At 43.6% G+C, this 17,247-nt stretch overlaps 2 protein-coding genes across 9 annotated transcripts; one reads left to right on the plus strand and one right to left on the minus strand.

Annotated features, from left to right (window-relative positions):
• Positions 1 to 83: 83 nt before the first annotated feature.
• Positions 84 to 14,691, minus strand: LOC139556979 (calcium-responsive transactivator-like). 8 transcript variants are annotated; one of them, XM_071371202.1, is made up of 11 exons: positions 14,363 to 14,691; positions 13,159 to 13,235; positions 12,889 to 12,973; positions 12,575 to 12,722; positions 11,678 to 11,908; positions 6,819 to 6,992; positions 5,028 to 5,129; positions 4,337 to 4,429; positions 3,973 to 4,092; positions 3,580 to 3,707; positions 84 to 3,358 (listed from the first exon to the last, which is right to left on the minus strand). In XM_071371202.1, the coding sequence occupies exons 1-11, from the start codon at positions 14,429 to 14,431 to the stop codon at positions 3,332 to 3,334; spliced, it is 1,254 nt and encodes a 417-aa protein (XP_071227303.1). In that variant the 5' UTR covers positions 14,432 to 14,691; the 3' UTR covers positions 84 to 3,331. The 8 variants fall into 8 exon arrangements, with proteins under 8 accessions (XP_071227303.1, XP_071227298.1, XP_071227299.1 ...); XM_071371197.1 differs by having other exon boundaries at positions 3,515 to 3,707; XM_071371198.1 differs by having other exon boundaries at positions 3,515 to 3,707; positions 13,112 to 13,235; positions 14,363 to 14,433.
• Positions 14,692 to 14,764: 73 nt separating this feature from the next.
• LOC139556980 (proteasome subunit alpha type-7-B-like) lies at positions 14,765 to 16,982 on the plus strand. Its single transcript, XM_071371206.1, has 7 exons — positions 14,765 to 15,082; positions 15,229 to 15,355; positions 15,629 to 15,753; positions 15,825 to 15,947; positions 16,101 to 16,220; positions 16,345 to 16,407; positions 16,515 to 16,982. Exons 1-7 carry the CDS (start codon positions 14,987 to 14,989, stop codon positions 16,602 to 16,604), a joined length of 744 nt encoding a protein of 247 aa, XP_071227307.1. The 5' UTR covers positions 14,765 to 14,986; the 3' UTR covers positions 16,605 to 16,982.
• Positions 16,983 to 17,247: the final 265 nt, after the last annotated feature.

Raw genomic sequence — 17,247 nt, forward strand, 5'->3', positions numbered from 1 at the left:
TAGCTACCGAGGTTCAAAAAGCATATAAAGTCAAAGCATGGGTCGTGTAATGGAACTTTGCTTCATACAAGACAGATACAAAACAAGGTGAAAGTAAATTTATTTTACATATTAAACAGTAACAAAAGACGAAGATGAACAATCAATGAAACATTCATATTTGGTTATGCACAAACAAACCCTTTATTCTGTCACGCACACGCAATGTATTGCATTATAAGCAAAACAGTACATATCCAATTCACAGGAAATGAATACAATTATATATTATGCAGTCTAAAGATGCCTATGATTGTCACTGTAGTTGAGTTAACATACAGTTATTGAGCTGTTTGACAGCCAGGTACCTCAGATATCCCACTTTATTGGCAACATACAAGTGTAATGAGTTGTGCTGTCCCCCTTTCAGCATTTTATAGTAAAGTTCCAGTCTGACATTACTAGGAGTATTACAGGGGATATTTACATTTACATTTAAGTCATTTAGCAGACGCTCTTATCCAGAGCGACTTACAAATTGGTGCATTCACCTTATGATATCCATATACAACAAACCAAACCATGATTTTCCTAAAATGATCAAATCGTTTGAGGTAAATAAAGACAACCACAACATATCTTTACATATTGTTCACTGTCTTAGAAATTATAAGGCAAGTGTGTTTGTGGGACAAACTTGTCTTCTATAACACTCCTAAGGACTTACCAACCAACACTTGATCTAGGATCACTTCGAATAAAGTAAATTGAGTAAGACAAATGGCAAACTTGTTTTGTTTCTGTAAACATACACCGAACATGTATGCCATATGCACTCACACGCATAGGCCAAGACTACATCACATTGGTTAGAATGTAATACTTTACAAAACATCCCTCTATATGGGTTAAGACAGTTGAAGCAAACCCCAAACACAATTGGCAAAAAATAATACTTTGGATTATGTACTCAACTAGATAGAAGGCTAAGACTTTTCATTTTTGTACCCTAATAGGCTATAGACTCAATAGTGTGTGGTATCACACAGCAAGTCATTTAAAGTCCATTATCAAGCCTACTGATAATATCATCCTCTGCTCCAGTGACTGACTGTATTGCACGTATTGAAAAAGTGTTGTGCTGATTGCTAAAAACATTCTAAAATCCTCTCCCTGTGTGTTACTTTACTTTGGCTGTTTGGAAATCATTTCTTAGAAACAACTACGATAAGTAAAAGTGCATTACAGAGAATGAGACATAGAACAATTTTAACATCTGAAAAAAGAAATTGTACATTGATAAATAAATATACCGAACAAAAATGTAAACGCAATGTAAAATGTTGGTCCCGTGTTTCATGAGCTGAAATAAAAGATCCCAGAAATGTTCCATACACACAAAAAGCTCAAATTTTGTGCACACGTGTTTACATCCCTGTTAGTGAGCATTTCTCATTTGCCAAGATAATCCATCCATCTGACAGGTGTGGCATATTAAGAAGCTGATTAAACAGCAAGATCATTACACAGGTGCACCTTGTGGTGGGGACAATAAAAGGCCACTAAAATGTGCAGTTGTCACACAACACAATGCCACAGATGTCTCAAGTTGAGAGAATGTGCAATTGGCATGCTGACTACAGGAATGTCCACCAGAGCTGTTTGCAGAGAGTTGAAAGTTAATTTCTCTACCATAAGCCGCCTCCAACATTGTTTTAGAGAATTTGGCAGTCCAACCAGCCTCTCAACTGCAGACCACGTGTAACCACGCCAGCCCAGGTCCTCCACATCCGGCTTCATCACCTGCGGGATCGTCCAAGACCAACAACTTGGACAACCGATGAAACTGTGGGTTTGCACAACCAAAGAATGTCTGCACAAACTGTCAGAAACTGTCTCAGGGAAGCTCATTTGCGTACTCATCGTCCTCACCAGGGTCTTGATCTGACTACATTTCGGCGTCTTAACCGACTTCGGTGGGCAAATGCTCACCTTTTGATGGCCACTGGCATGCTGGAGAAGTGTGCTCTTGATGGATGAATCCTGGTTTCAACTGTACAGGGCTGATGGCAGACAGCGTGGATGGCATCGTGTAGGCAAGCAGTTTGCTGATGGCAGCATTGTGAACAGAGTGCCCCATGGTGGCGATGGGGTTATGGTATGGGCAGGCATACGCTACGAACAATGAACATAATTGATCCATGCCCCTCCCTTTTTTTCAAAGTTATCTGTGACCAACAGAATCATATCTGTATTCCCAGTAATGTGAAATCCATAGATTAGGGCCTAATAAATTCATTTCAATTGACTGTTCCTTATATGAACTGTAACTCAGGAAAATCTTTGAAATTGTTGCGTTTATATTTTTGTTCAGTGTAAATATAGCATGGGAAAAGTCCCAACATATAAAAATCTACAAATACTTTTGCTTAATAAAAAAAAATGCTTAGTTAAAAAATATATATGCAATCAGACAAATTTAAAGAATTAACAAAAAAGGATTGATCATGGAAATGAATTGTACATATTACCTGTAATATTATGATGGTTGTTGATAGTTGCACTCTCTTGTCAATCCACCAGCTATTGTGTCTATAACCTTACTCAAACATTTGCTCTTCATACACAGACAGAGTGGTAACACTGAACAGGCGGTAACACCGCACACCGATCTACACAACTTCACAGTTTCAAATACAACCTGACAAGTTGTATTTGAACACTACCGACAAGTCCCATTTTCACCTTAATCAAGTTAAGCTTTACACTGAATAAAAGATGCTGAATGTATGACCAAACATTCTATTTTGTGACCTGGGCACATTTTAAATGACAATCTTAGACAGAGGACAGCACTTGTATTGTGCACCCTGTGAAAGACAGACAGAAAAGTAGGGTGAGAGAACCAGACAGAGGTTGATAGCGAGGACAGAGACCAAAAAAGGAAGACATTTAAAGGCAAGGTTCGAATTGAACATATGAGTCTTTTCAAAGCTTAAGAGGGTGCCAACGTTAATATAATAATGCTATTGAGGGTTCCCCGATTTGTTACCAGATACCCCCATAATTCAAATCATCTTAGAGGGTGAGGAAAAGAAGAGAAAGCAGAGATGCGAGGTGTTTCATGCAGGATCTCCTGAACCAGTTCACCTGTACTCAGAAAATAGTGAACCAGCAGAACATGAATCTGACTTAGTCTAGCCTGCTAATCCGTGTCTCAGCAACCTAAAAAGATTCAGAGATAAATCTAACTCATTTACTCAGAGACTGGTTTACACACGACTGTTGGGGGTTATTCACAGAACTGTTCCCTTGCCTAACTTGTCCACCAGTTTGCCCAGGAGGTGGTGCCTTATTGCTGGTAGTTTCCGTATTGACCCTAAAAGAGAGGGAGTTAGAAAATAAACATCTTTAGTCATGTCAGGTCAGCATGAGATGGGGAATACTTTTGTTCATGAATACTTTCTCATGCTTCAAAGCAACCCATGGGCGTCGCCACTGTGGTAATTGTGTGAGTGTGAGTTGCCCAATTTACCCAATGTTTTGTTGGACAGCACAGTCCTCCTCAAAACGTGGGGTTGGGGGTAGCTGTAGTTGTACCTGTTCGTAGGCGTAGGGCCTCTGTGTCTGTGCCCCAGAGGCAGCCTGGGAGGAGCGGTAGGAGCTGTACTGCTGGCCCTGACCCTGCTGGTACTGGGAGTACTGGGACTGCGCACCCTGACCTGGACCTGGAGACCAAATCAGTCAATCAACCAAGTCTTGAATCACACTGACGGATGTAACGGTGAAACAATCGTCATCTTTAAAAAGAAAACAATGTCCTGATATGAATGTTCAATTCCCAACCAGCCCGACAATCCCAACTATCAGCAGCATCAATATGTCCATAGCAAAACATAGGCATGTGTATGTCTATGTGTCTGTCACTGTATGTCTGTGCGTTCATGCAAGCGTGTGCGCGCATGTGTGTGTGTGTGTGCGCCTGTTCCTTACCGTAGCCCTGTGGCTGTCCGCTGTAGCCCTGCTGTGAGGGGTACTGTTGTTGGCTGAAGGGTTGCTGCTGCCCTGACCCCTGCTGGTACTGGGCCTGCTGCTGACTATACTGGGAGTTGCCTGGGGGTCGGGAGCAGCAATTTAACTACTTCAAGACTTACCTTTATACTGTAATCTCTCGTGGACAGATGCATGTAACATTAATAGTAATCGAGCATCTGACACAATTACGCAATATTTTACTGTAGTTCTGGGTGTGTGAGATCTGGGCCTACAGTGGCACATAGCTAGCAGCTACAATACTATCACAAGTTCACAACCTTTATGCTTATTAGGCATGAGTCTGTGTGTTTTGGGAACATACCTCCTTCGTAGTAGTGCTGTGAGGACTCATCAAAGGACCTCTCATAGCCCTGTTCACCGTAGGATGACTGTTGGTAGGAGTACTCCCCATGACCTGGAGGGGGCAGGAATGAGCACATGCCAAAACCAATCTACCAAAAAACTATGTGGCTCCTCACACATTTACAGTAGAGAGCTTGGTCCTTCCACAGTTTGTAAAAAGCTTACATACATAGGTGTGCACCCATAAGTTGACAAGAGCACAAACAGACATTTGCATTGCCTCGGACACTCAAACACACAAAGCACACAAAAACACGCTAGAATCAGTTGGAGCTCTGCCCTAAACGATTTTCAAAAATGGGAAATCTAAAACTTCAGCACACCAGAGGGGAACACTATTGACAGAGGCACACCGGGAGGAAACAGTTCTAAGACCAAACTCAGCACTTTGCCGTCAAAATCATAATCCTTCCACAAAAATCCACCGTACAAAAGACTCCCATTGAACTCCCACACGAAGGGAAAGGAAAGACAAGAAGCCAGAGGATTGGAATATGGAGTTCAGCGCTGCAGTATAACTTGAAGACAGGGCAGTGGGATGACACTGAGACGGGATGGCATGTATACGTGTGTGTGATTGAGATGTCTGAAAGGTGTGTGTATGTGTTGGAGGGGTTGTGTGTGTGAGGGTCAAGGCTCTAAATGATTACCATCAGAGTAATACTGCTGGTTTATGGGCTCGCTGGAGCTCTGAGTGTGTCCGTACTGCTCTCCGTAGAAATCGTCTTGTCCCATGTACTGCGGTGCAGATCCTGCAAGACAGGCGACACCAGGATTGGTTAATCAGCTGGTCGGACCAATGGGCCTCTGTGTTGGTGATTAAAGGGGGCTGGACCAGGGCGCTTTGGCAGTTGGAGGGGAGTGTGTGTGTGTGTGTGTGTGTGTGTGTGTGTGTGTGTGTGTGTGTGTGTGTGTGTGTGTGTGTGTGTGTGTGTGTGTGTGTGTGTGTGTGTGTGTGAGAGAGAAGTAGTGTCTTATGGGTGCTAATTACATAATGAGAAGCTTTTTTGTAAGTTCAATGACTCAAGTTCAAGAGGTCCTATTAGTAGATTTAAACTGAATAAATGATTGTGTAGGAGGCATTGTCTGAAATGTGAATTGGCCATGGGAAGAAAATGCATCATTTTGACATCCATTTTCATTTCAGAATGTTCAGCCCTATCCAAACCATGATCTGAAAAATTATAGAATCCTATGAGAATGAAATGAAATATGACTTTCTGAAAGGACCAATAAGAGTGGTTTTAGAAATCCCAGACGGGCCAATCATATGGGAGACTCTGTGGTGGTGGTGTGCAGAAACTCCAGATGCCATTCCTTCACAGACGACTGAATCAGAAACCAAATATATTTATTTCCGTTGCCAGAAGTATTGCTAGAAATATCGCTGTATCTGCAAGACAGCAACTCAGTCTCGCAAAATATGAATATCCTACAAAATATTGATCCAATAACGTAATGCAAAAAGGACCATTATCACAGCAGTCAACAGCTAGTGAACAAATAACCTTTCAGGGCAAAAGAAAACGATTCAATTCCCCATTGGGGCGGCAGGGTAGCCTAGTGGTTAGAGCGTTGGACTAGTAACCGAAAGGTTGCAAGTTCAAATCCCCGAGCTGACAAGGTACAAATCTGTCATTCTGCCCCTGAACAGGCAGTTAACCCACTGTTCCTAGGCTGTCATTGAAAATAAGAATTTGTTCTTAACTGACTTGCCTAGTTAAATAAAGGTAAAATAAAAAAATAAAAATTGACAAATATCCTTTGTCAGTGATGAACTATACACTGGAACAATAGAGTCCTTGTAGACAAGATCTAGTGATCGTACCTGGACAAGCTGGGATAAGACCAAGGTAAGCCACAGCAAACAACCCAGGGCAAGTGGCCTCTGTTTCCCTGGAGACATTTTCTCAGACATCCTACAGACGAGCTACTGACGAGTCTCTGTGAGGTACATGCCTAGTCCACGTCCCACACCAAACACAAGGGGACGTTTAGGGACTCGTTTTAGGCTCACGCTGACACCATGGGTAAAGGGATTTACAGAGACTGGGACTCCAAGTTACAACAGCCATAAATCTTCAGTCTGCCTCTTAAAGTCACAGGCAGGCAATTACTATGGGTGAGATCATCTAGGCTACGTACCTGCGATACCATGGTAACGTATGCGCATCCGTGACAGATTATATCCACCATAAATATCATAGTCTGATTTTTAGGCTCCCACCTCCTAAACACCTGCTAACCATGAACATCCCCACCTTTCAGCCAACGTCCATGTCGTCTGCATCCGCTGTGGCTACATCTTCAGGAGTTCCTCTAGTAATCATCTCCACCCTGAACCACACAGCCATTTTCTCCACATATAAACCGCAGTGCATCTGCAGCCCATGGCCAAACCGCAGCAGCCTGGAGAAAGATAGAAATCCATAGTCACCTACCTTGCTGTGTAGGTCGGTAGGTCCCCATGGGCCTCTGGCTCATCATGTTGTTGCCTTGCCCGCTCTGCCCCAACATGCCCATAGCAGCCTGCTGACCCTGGTACTGCTGCTGTCCGCCACCAGTCTGGGATGACGGGTAATGAGGTGTGGCCGACTGCTGGTGCATCATGGAGACTAAAAAGGGGGTTGGGGGGGGGGGGGGGGGGGGTCGTTATGGGGAGAGATCTTACACATTAACGCGCACAGACAATGTCAACATCTTCATCATTGTCATCAACAACATACATAACCAGAACAGAAACAGGCAGAATCATAAGAAGAAAAAAAAGAAAAAAGGGAGGGGTCATGACAGTCAGAGAGTAGCCAGAAAGGGAGGGGGTCTGTTTCAAATACTCTAAGAATCTGGGAGAGAGAGAAAGGCTTTAAAATGCTCTGGAGGAAATGGAAAAGAAGCCATAGAGGGGTCAGTGCATAAAACAGAGATAAATACACATGGACAACCAGGGAGACGAGGGTGGGCTGCAGGGCTGCATGTCAGGGTTACAGGTCAGGAGAAGAGAGGAGAGCCTGAAGCAGGGAGGTGACTGGGGCTAGACTAGCAAATACTAGAATCCAGAGGGAGGATGGGGCTGCCTACCAGTCTGATGAACTGAATGTGTTTGGTTCTTCTTGTCGTTCATATAGGACAATGCAGACATTCAGAGGTTTTGGAGTGTGAAGTTCAAGTGTATAAAGACTAGAGAAGGTTTTCTAACAGAGGGGGCAGAGAGAAGGTTATTGAGAATGATGTTGAAAAGCTGTGGAATACCTTCAGGCGTTCCTTGGGTCAGTGAATCATCCACCGATGTCCTGTCTCCTGTCTAAATCAATACAATCCTCATTTTCTAGAATCCTGGGAGAGCAGACCTCCCTCCCTATCTCTCCCTCCCTCTCTAGGCCCTACTGATACAGGGAACACTACAGTACACCCTCAATCCCAACCTCCAGACTACACATGTACAGTTGAAGTCGGAAGTTTACATACACTTAGGTTAGAGTCATTAAAACTTGTTTTTCAACCACTCCACACATTTCTTGTTAACAAAATATAGTTTTGGCAAGTTGGTTAGGACATCTACTTTGTGCATGACACAATTGGCCAAAATTCACCCAATTTTAATTCTTCCAACAATTGTTTACAGACAGATTAATTCACTGTATCACAATTCCAGTTGGTCAGAAGTTTACACACACTAAGTTGACTGTGCCTTTAAACAGCTTGGAAAATTCCAGAAAATTATGTCATGGCTTTTGATAAATGATGTCAATTAGCCTATCAGAAGCTGAGTCAATTGGAGGTGTACCTGTGTATGTATTTCAAGGCCTACCTTCAAACTCAGTGCCTCTTTGCTTGACATCATGGGAAAATCTAAAGAAATCAGCCAAGACCTCAGAAAAAAATGGTAGACCTCCACAAGTCTGGTTCATCCTTGGGAGCAATTTCCAAACGCCTGAAGGTACCATGTTCATCTGTACAAACAATAGTACACAGGTTTAAACACCATGGGACCACGCAGCCGTCATACTTCTCAGGAAGGAGACACGTTCCGTCTCCTAGAGATGAACGTACTTTGGTGTGAAAAGTGCAAATCAATCCAAGAACAACAGCAAAGGACCTTGTGAAGATGCTGGAGGAAACAGGTACAAAAGTATCTATATCCACAGTAAAACGAGTCCTATATCAACATAACCTGGAAGGCCGCTCAGCAAGGAAGAAGCCAGTGCTTCAAAACCACCATAAAAAAGAGAGACTACGGTTTGCAACTGCACATGGGGACAAAGATCGTACTTTTGGGAGAAATGTCCTCTGGTCTGACGAAACAAAAATAGAACTGTTTGGCCATAATGACCATCGTTATGTTTGGAGGAAAAAGGGGGAGGCTTGCAAGCCGAAGAACACCATCCCAACCGTGAAGCACGGGGTTGCCAGCATCATGTTGTGGGGGTGCTTTGCTGCAGGAGGGACTGGTGCACATTGAAGCAACATCTCAAGACATCAGTCAGGAAGTTAAAGCTTGGTCACAAATAGGTCTGCCAAATGGACAACGACCCATGAAAACTTCCAAAGTTGTGGCAAAATGGCTTAAGAACAACAAAGTCAAGGTATTGGAGTGGCCATCACAAAGCCCTGACCTCAATCCTATAGAACATTTGTGGGCAGAACCGAAAAAGCGTGTGCGAGCATGGAGGCCTACAAACCTGACTCAGTTACACCAGCTCTGTCAGGGGGAATGGGCCAAAATTCACCCAACTAATTGTGGGAAGCTTGAGGAAGGCTACCCGAAACATTTGACCCAAGTTAAACAATTTAAAGGCAATGCTACCAAATATTAATTGAGTGTATGTAAACTTTTGACCCACTGGGAATGTGATGAAAGAAATAAATGCTGAAATAAATCATTCTCTCTACTATTACTCTGACATTTCACATTCTTAAAATAAAGTGGTGATCCTAACTGACCTAAGACAGGGAATTTTGACGAGGATTAAATGTCAGGAATTGTGAAAAACTGAGTTTAAATGTATTTGGCTAAGGTGTATGTAAACTTCCGACTTTAACTGTATCACTCTAAGACAGGGTTCGCAAACTGGCGACCCACAGGATGATTTTGGCCCCCCAAGTTTTCTGAGCAAAACAATTTAATTATACACTGAACAAAAATATAAATGCAACAATTTCAAAGATTTACAGTTCATATAAGAAGATAAGTCAATTGAAATAATTTAACATGGCCCTAATCTATGGATTTCATGACTGGGAATAAAGATATGCATCTGTAGGTCACGGATACCTTAAAAAAAGGTAGGGGCATGGATCATGAAACCAGTCAGTATCTGGTGTGACCCCCATTTGCCTCGTGGATGGTGACACATCTCCTTCGCATAGAGTTGATCAGGCTGTTGATTGTGGCCTGTGACACATCTCCTTCGCATAGAGTTGATCAGGCTGTTGATTGTGGCCTGTGACACATCTCCTTCGCATAGAGTTGATCAGGCTGTTGATTGTGGCCTGTGACACATCTCCTTCGCATAGAGTTGATCAGGCTGTTGATTGTGGCCTGTGAAATATATCCTCTTTAATGGCTGTGCGAAGTTGCTGGATGTTGGCGGGAATTGGAACACGCTGTCGTACACGTCGATCCAGAGCATCCCAAACAGGCTCAATGGGTGACATGTCTGGTGAGTATGCAGGCCATGGAAGAACTGGGACATTTTCAGCGTCCAGGAATTGTGTACAGATCCTTGCGACATGGGGCAGTGCATTATCATGCTGAAACATGTGACGGCGGCGGATGAATGGCACGACATTGTGCCCCAGGATCTCGTCACGGTATCTCTGTGCATTCAAATTGCCATCGATAAAATGCAATTGTGTTCTTTGTCTGTAGCTTATGCCTGCCCATACCATAACCCCACTATGGGGCACTCTGTTCGCCCACCCAACGCCATACACGCTGCCATCTGCCCAGCACAGTTGAAACCGGGATTCATCCGTGAAGAGCACACTTCTCCAGCGTGCAAGTGGCCATCGGAGGTCAGCATTTGCCCACTGAAGTCGGTTACGACGCCTAACTGCAGTCAGGTCAAGAACCTGGTGCAGATGACGAGCACAGAAAAGCGTTTCCCTGAGACGGTTTCTGACAGTTTGTGCAGAAATTATTCGGTTGTGCAAACCCAGTTTAATCAACTGTCCGGGTGGCTCGTCTCAGACCATCCCGCAGGTGAAGAAGCCGGATGTGGAAGTCCTGGGCTGGCGTGGCTCTGCGGTTGTGAGGTCGGTTGGACGTACTGCCAAATTCTTTAAAACGACATTGGAAGCGACTTATGGTAGAGAAATTAACATAAAATTCTCATGCAACAGCTCTGGTGGATATTCCTGCAGTCAGCATGCCAATTGCACACATCAGTGGCATTGCGTTATGTGACAATACTGCACATTTTAGAGTGGCATTTTATTGTCCCCAGAACCAGGTGCACCTGTGTAATGATCATGCTGTTTAATAAGCTTCTTGATATGCCACACCTGTCAGGTTGATGGATTAACCTGGCAAAGGAGAAATGCTGACTATGTAAACAAATTTGTGCACAAAAATTGAGATAACCAAGTTTTTTGTGCGTATGGAACATTTTTGGGATATTTTATTTCAGCTCATGAAACATGGGACCAACACTTTTATATTTTTGTTCAGTATCCAGTATATCGTTGTGTTTTTTTATTATTGTTTTTTTGGGGACAAAAAAATACTGTAAAAACACCAGGAAATCAGCTCCAGGTGATTTTAATTTTGAAAATCTGTTCCCAAGTATTGCCACTCATAATAGAGACACGTGATCATATACAAATGAAAGCAAGGTTTAATAATATTATGTTTTAGTCAAATATTATATCTGTTTGGGCTTCTCGCGGTCATGTTCCAGCCCCACGACCATCCGCTCAAGAAAACAAATCGCCAGAGGCTGAATCAAAATGATAATCCCTGCTCTATCCTCTAATATTCAACCCTTTTGCTTCCCTTCCTCCCTGATCATCCCCCTTTCCCTTCCAGAGCTCTGACATTTACTCTAGTGGGGGCTGGCCTCTCACCCTCCCTGCTCACTTCCTGCCAATCACAACACGCTATGAGTGGACTCAACAATCGCTACCAATGAACTTAGCAACAAGACTCGCTGGAGAAAACAAAATAGAATAGCGGAATTAGCAATTATGTATTTCCAAAGGAATAGTGTTTCCAATAACGATTTCATATCATTGGCTTTGACGATGTATTCCTATGCCACTGATCCCTTGTCGCTGATTCCTCTACACCTGGCTGGCTCACCTGTGTTAGACTGCATGTTGAGGTTGCTGCGGGAGGAGGTAGAAGAGGAAGAGGAAGAACCGTAGCCTGGGCCAAGGCCCTGGACCATGCTGCCCTGGGAGGAGGGGGGCACGGGGTGGCTGTAGCCGGAGGCTGAGCCGTGGGTGCTGGCTGGCAGGCTGAGGGACGTGGATGAGGTCCCAGCCGACTGTGTCTGACCCGCCTGCTGCTGCATGGGAGCGTGGCTGGGGCCTGACGACACACAGAGCAGTCAGAGCAGCCAGACACTCAGGCACACGCAGTGCCAGCATGGTCACAGGCACCACGACAACGCAACACATCCAGTTCATCGCTACACCACAGGAGGCTTGTGGAGGACTCAGTAGGCATAGAATGACGTTTTGAATCAAGGGCGTGTATATTATGCGGAGAGACTACGAGAGAAGAATTAGTGGAGCGATAAATGGACAAGAGGACAAAGACCTGTATGGATACAACGAGGTGCATCTAAATAGTCCGAATAAGTGGCTTCCTCTCCTCGTCTCCATTACTTAATGTGCAGTGATGTGAGAGAACTGGACAGATGGAATGAAAAGCCCAGTTAGCATCCACTTACAGTATCCTGTATTCAGGGATTAGTGCAGAAGAGGAAGCCACTTTAAAATATGGAGATGCACCCATAGGATCATAGAATGATGTCTGGACAGAGCAGAGGACGAGATCAAATATGCTGCCATAGGGGAGAGGTAGACAGACGACATACATGCCGCAGACAGTCAGTTTGGCAGAGAGGCGAGCATTCAGATAGTACACACATACAGTGGATAGTGTGTGTGTGTGTGTGTGTGTGTGTGTGTGTGTGTGTGTGTGTGTGTGTGTGTGTGTGTGTGTGTGTGTGTGTGGATACGGAGGTCTCACCATTGCTCATCTGACTCTGCATCATAGCGGTAGAGGGCAGGCCAGGGGTCATGGTGTCGTTGAGGTTACTCTGGGAGTGTAGGGGCCCGCTGCCTCCGCTCTGTCCCATTCCTCCAGCACCTATACTCCCCATGTTAGGGGTAGGAGGCTGAGAGAACAGGAGGAGAGGAGAGACATGTGAATTTACAGCTCTGGGAACTGTGTTACAGTTAAAGAACAGCTATTGAGGCCAGGTAAGGGAGGGAGAGAGAGAAAGAGCGAGAAGAAGACCAACATGGGGCTCTATTGTATTGCGTAACTCCACACAGACTTACTGCAGGTAACAGTGACTGCATGTTCTGATTAGAATCCGCTATCGTGGCCAGGTAGACTAGGTTTCTGTGAAGGATCTGCTGATACCTGTCAAAGCACAGAAAGACAGGTTAATCACTAATCACAAGAGCCTTCAACACGAGGACCATCATTAAACTGCGATATACTATCTTCATGCTTAGAAACACATCTTCATACAAGTACACATCTACTATAGTAACCTACATAACATGCGTCTGTGACAACACTATGAGGACAGGTGTGACTCCTACTGTGTGCATTCTGCTGTTTTCCCTTTGCTCTGGTAATCCATGATGCATTGTATCAGATGGTGATTTTCATCCAGCATCTTGGGGAGATTAAAAAAAAATAATGTTAGGCGAGCAGCTTATTATAACAGAGTTATGACACTATAATAAAGTGTCCTGAATTCTCGGGACTTGCGCTCACGTAACCCCCCCCCCCTCCCCCTCCTCCTACTCTCTGAACAAAATTATCTGGGTCAGCTGTTTTTCTTGGAGTATATTTAACGTTGCCAGAAAGAGCCTAGGGCAGAAGAGGCTGTTTAAGTCGGACGGAGCCATGGTTTGTCTTCCTGCAACTCCAAAAGTCTTCCATTATTTTCAGCCAATCACAACACTCTGACATCAGTGACAAAAAGCGAGTGTACAAGAAAGGGGAATCTGTCCTCTATAGGCTACGATCCAAAGAAGGAGCTCTAACCGTGTATATATATATATATATATATATATATATATATATATATATATATACCCTCAACAATATGACAAGCACCAATAAGAGTCTTCCCCGTTCCTTCGAGGATAAACAAAGGTCCAATGATGTTGCACGTAAGCCCACACCTTCCATCATCATTGCCACCGATTCCAGTGCACCTGCCTCTTACCACTGTCTGTCTAAAGAATTCTCGCTAGTCTTCTCACATCTTTGGCACGGCTGGCTATCAACTATTTTTTGTAACAATAGCCTATCATATGCAGTGTATTTTGTAAAGGATAAAATGTTGCTTAAAGAAAAAGAACAACAAAAAAACACACTAAAATAACAGTTAACATGTGCATGCACCAGAATAAGCAAAAATTCAGTCAGACTCGGGACAAACTAGATTTTTTTGGTCTCGGATGCTATAGTCTATAATTAGACAACATGTGTTGTTGTTCTAACGCATAACATTGTAGCCGTTATGTCGGCTCCCATTAAAAGCCACACTGTGCAGCGAAGAGCACGACAGTAACAACGCAAATAAAAAGTAGTCTTTGATGAATGTCCATTTGTTTTCATTAGCGTCTTATGATCACGTCACTTTGTTTGGCTCGCTCTATTGTACCAGTTATGTGCTGGTATTGACTACTTTCCCACCGTTGGCACTGGCTGACTATCCACGCTCTCAAATCGACCAGAATAAAAGATTTCCTGTTAGACGACGTAATAGAGAAAGACATGGCGTTAGCCTACCTTTTGTATCGTTTGTTGTGTCACCTCCCCTTTGCTCCTTGGGCGCGCCGATGAAAATGCCACCGACATTGTTATATAAGGAAACAGTAGGAAACGCTCCTTTTATTCTAATATTTTGCCTATTATCTTGCGTGCAGTATAACATAGTTAGGTTTTCCATGTTCCGAAAAGAATAGGGGTGTGTGAACCCCTGGATTGCTCCGAAATGAAAATACATTCTAAGTACACCACTATTCCCCTGGGTGCAAATTGATACTCTACATTTGGTTCTGTTGTTAAGATTGAGAGTTGATCAGAATTCCATCATGTCTATGAAAATATCGTCTTTTTCGAGACTCACTCAGTAATGTGTTGGTATAACCCATGCAGTCAGCTATAGGCTACAGTATAATTTCTCACAGTAGTAGGGGTGTTCTTTGATTCACGACATCCAATGCGCTCGCTCGCCAACGTAAACCAACGATGGCCGCAATAAATCAAGGCCGTTGCACACTCCGGATGAGGCGCTGTGTTCAACTTGAATTTGCTGTTTCATTCAGTCGGATTACTTTCACTTTTGTTCAAGAGCGTCGGCAAGTCGAGGAGACACAGAAATCAGCTTTTCTTTACTGAAGTGTTTGGAAGATGAGCTACGATCGTGCAATCACAGTGTTCTCACCTGATGGCCACTTATTCCAGGTGGAATACGCACAGGAGGCGGTCAAAAAAGGTTCAACCGCTGTAAGTAGTCCTATCTCATATCTGTCAATGTTGATTGAGGTCAAAACAATTGGACTGTGCCGATGCAAAATGTAGCCTATCAATAGAAGCAGACCCGAATTGTGCTACAACGGGCGCAACTTCACTTGGGCCTAATTCATTTACAGGTTGGAGTGCGAGGAAAAAACGTCGTTGTGCTAGGAGTGGAGAAGAGAACCGTCGCCAAGCTCCAAGATGACAGAACAGTACGCAAAATCTGCGCCTTGGATGACAACGTCTTCATGGCCTTTGCAGGTAACTTACCGTAGGACATGACCAATAAGGCAAGACGACCAACATAGGACCAATAAGGCACACCCAAGCCACAGATGGTGTGAAGTGGTTGATTGCGAATATGTAATTAGCATGGTATAATTTATGTCGTCAACATTTGATCATGTAGGCCTACTTTGAATGATGCATTGAATTTTACTGCTGAAATTGAGCAATTTGATTGTTTGTTCATCTTGTTGGGTGAGGTGCTTAATTGGTGTGACATAGTTTATCTCCTTATCCCATGGCCTGCAGGGTTGACAGCAGATGCCAGGATCGTTGTTAACAGGGCTCGGGTGGAGTGTCAGAGTCACAGGCTAACAGTGGAAGACCCTGTGACTGTGGAGTACATCACACGCTTCATCTCCAGCATCAAACAGGTACCACACACACACACTACAGTTCAATACACATCTGCAGATATATCATCTCTACATATTCCCACTTTCAGCGCTACACCCAAAGCAATGGGCGAAGGCCCTTTGGCATCTCCTCCCTCATTGTGGGGTTTGATTTCGATGGAACACCCCATCTGTACCAAACTGACCCTTCAGGAACATATCATGCCTGGAAGGTAGGGGTGTAATTCTGACCCATACATCTGAATCATTTAAAGGTGCTTTGACAGGTTTGTCATCATCCCCAATGAATTACCCAATGTACCTCAAGTTGCAATGCGATTAAATATGAGCAGAATGTGAAAACCTAAATGTGGTTGTGTACATAGGCAAATGCCATTGGAAGATCTGCCAAGACTGTACGTGAGTTTCTAGAGAAGAACTATAAAGAGGAGCATATGGAGTCCGATACAGACGCCATTAAACTGGCCGTCAGAGCGCTACTTGAGGTGAGGTTTATGCCAGTCTAGATCCAAACTTTTGATTGGCAGCAACGACATTGCACGAGCACCTGCTATTAAGGATTGAAATCTCAGATATTCCTGTCTCAAGGTTTGCTCCATGTGTTCACAGGTTGTCCAGTCAGGGGGAAAGAACATTGAGTTGGCCATTATGAAGCGGGACGAATCGATGAAGGTCCGTTTGAAATCGTGACACCTGCGCAAATCCGTCAGAGGATCTCACCTGTGTAATGAGGCAACTTAAAATGCTCCCCTTAACGACCTCTTTCCCACTGTAAATAGATTCTGGTCCAAGAGGAAATCGAGGAATACGTCACGGCGATTGAAAAGGAAAAAGAGGACGCAGAGAAACAAAAGAATAAGAAAACATGAACACTTTGTGATTGAAGTCATGACCAAACATGCCTTCATCCATCTTCAATATTGCATCTGGAATCTCATTGTTTACATGAATTATCTCATCGTTTCTCTATCCAATGCTGGAGGGACTCCTAATGAGTGCATATTTTTGTTCTGGCCCAGTACTACCACACTTGTTTTGACTAATCCCCGGGCTCTTGTTTGGCTGACTCAGGTAGGCTATGGTAGTGCTGGGAGAGACTGTTCTGGGTGCCGAGACTAGTGTTGGGCTAAAACAAAACTACTCCCATCCTGGGAGTCCCAATGAAATGGATGGAGAATCGACCATATGAAAACTTAAGACTTCACCTTATTCTTGCAATGAATAAATATCTGTATTTAAAACCACAACGTTCAGTTACTGTCATTGAATAGAGACAATTGACAAGAACAAGTGAATCAGCAATTTCCCATCTTTGTTAGATTTGTAACAATGTAACATCACTTGTGCTCAAAATGATAGAAAACCAACCAATACATGGAAATTCATTAGTTCTGGCAGACATTTGGTCTGTAATTAAGTTATTTATAAGTATATTAATAAGTCATATTTACATTAACTGGAACACAAAAATTACCTGAAGGTATTTTCCCCTCAGTTTCATCTTCAAATTGA

This window comes from Salvelinus alpinus, chromosome 28, assembly GCF_045679555.1.
Source record: "Salvelinus alpinus chromosome 28, SLU_Salpinus.1, whole genome shotgun sequence".
NCBI lineage: Eukaryota > Metazoa > Chordata > Actinopteri > Salmoniformes > Salmonidae > Salvelinus > Salvelinus alpinus.

What these genes read in the sequence shown, in the direction of transcription:
- LOC139556979 (XM_071371197.1), bottom strand. Translation starts at nt 14,431, where the DNA reads ATGTCGGTGGCATTTTCATCGGCGCGCCCAAGGAGCAAAGGGGAGGTG. An exon ending in GCAGAGTCAGATGAGCAATG is followed by an intron (nt 11,909 to 12,574) that starts GTGAGACCTCCG and finishes GTGTGTCGTCAG; the next exon opens with GCCCCAGCCACGCTCCCATG. An exon ending in CAACATGCAGTCTAACACAG is followed by an intron (nt 6,993 to 11,677) that starts GTGAGCCAGCCA and finishes CCCCCTTTTTAG; the next exon opens with TCTCCATGATGCACCAGCAG.
- LOC139556980 (XM_071371206.1), top strand. Translation starts at nt 14,987, where the DNA reads ATGAGCTACGATCGTGCAATCACAGTGTTCTCACCTGATGGCCACTTA. An exon ending in TCATCTCCAGCATCAAACAG is followed by an intron (nt 15,754 to 15,824) that starts GTACCACACACA and finishes TCCCACTTTCAG; the next exon opens with CGCTACACCCAAAGCAATGG. An exon ending in CCGTCAGAGCGCTACTTGAG is followed by an intron (nt 16,221 to 16,344) that starts GTGAGGTTTATG and finishes ATGTGTTCACAG; the next exon opens with GTTGTCCAGTCAGGGGGAAA.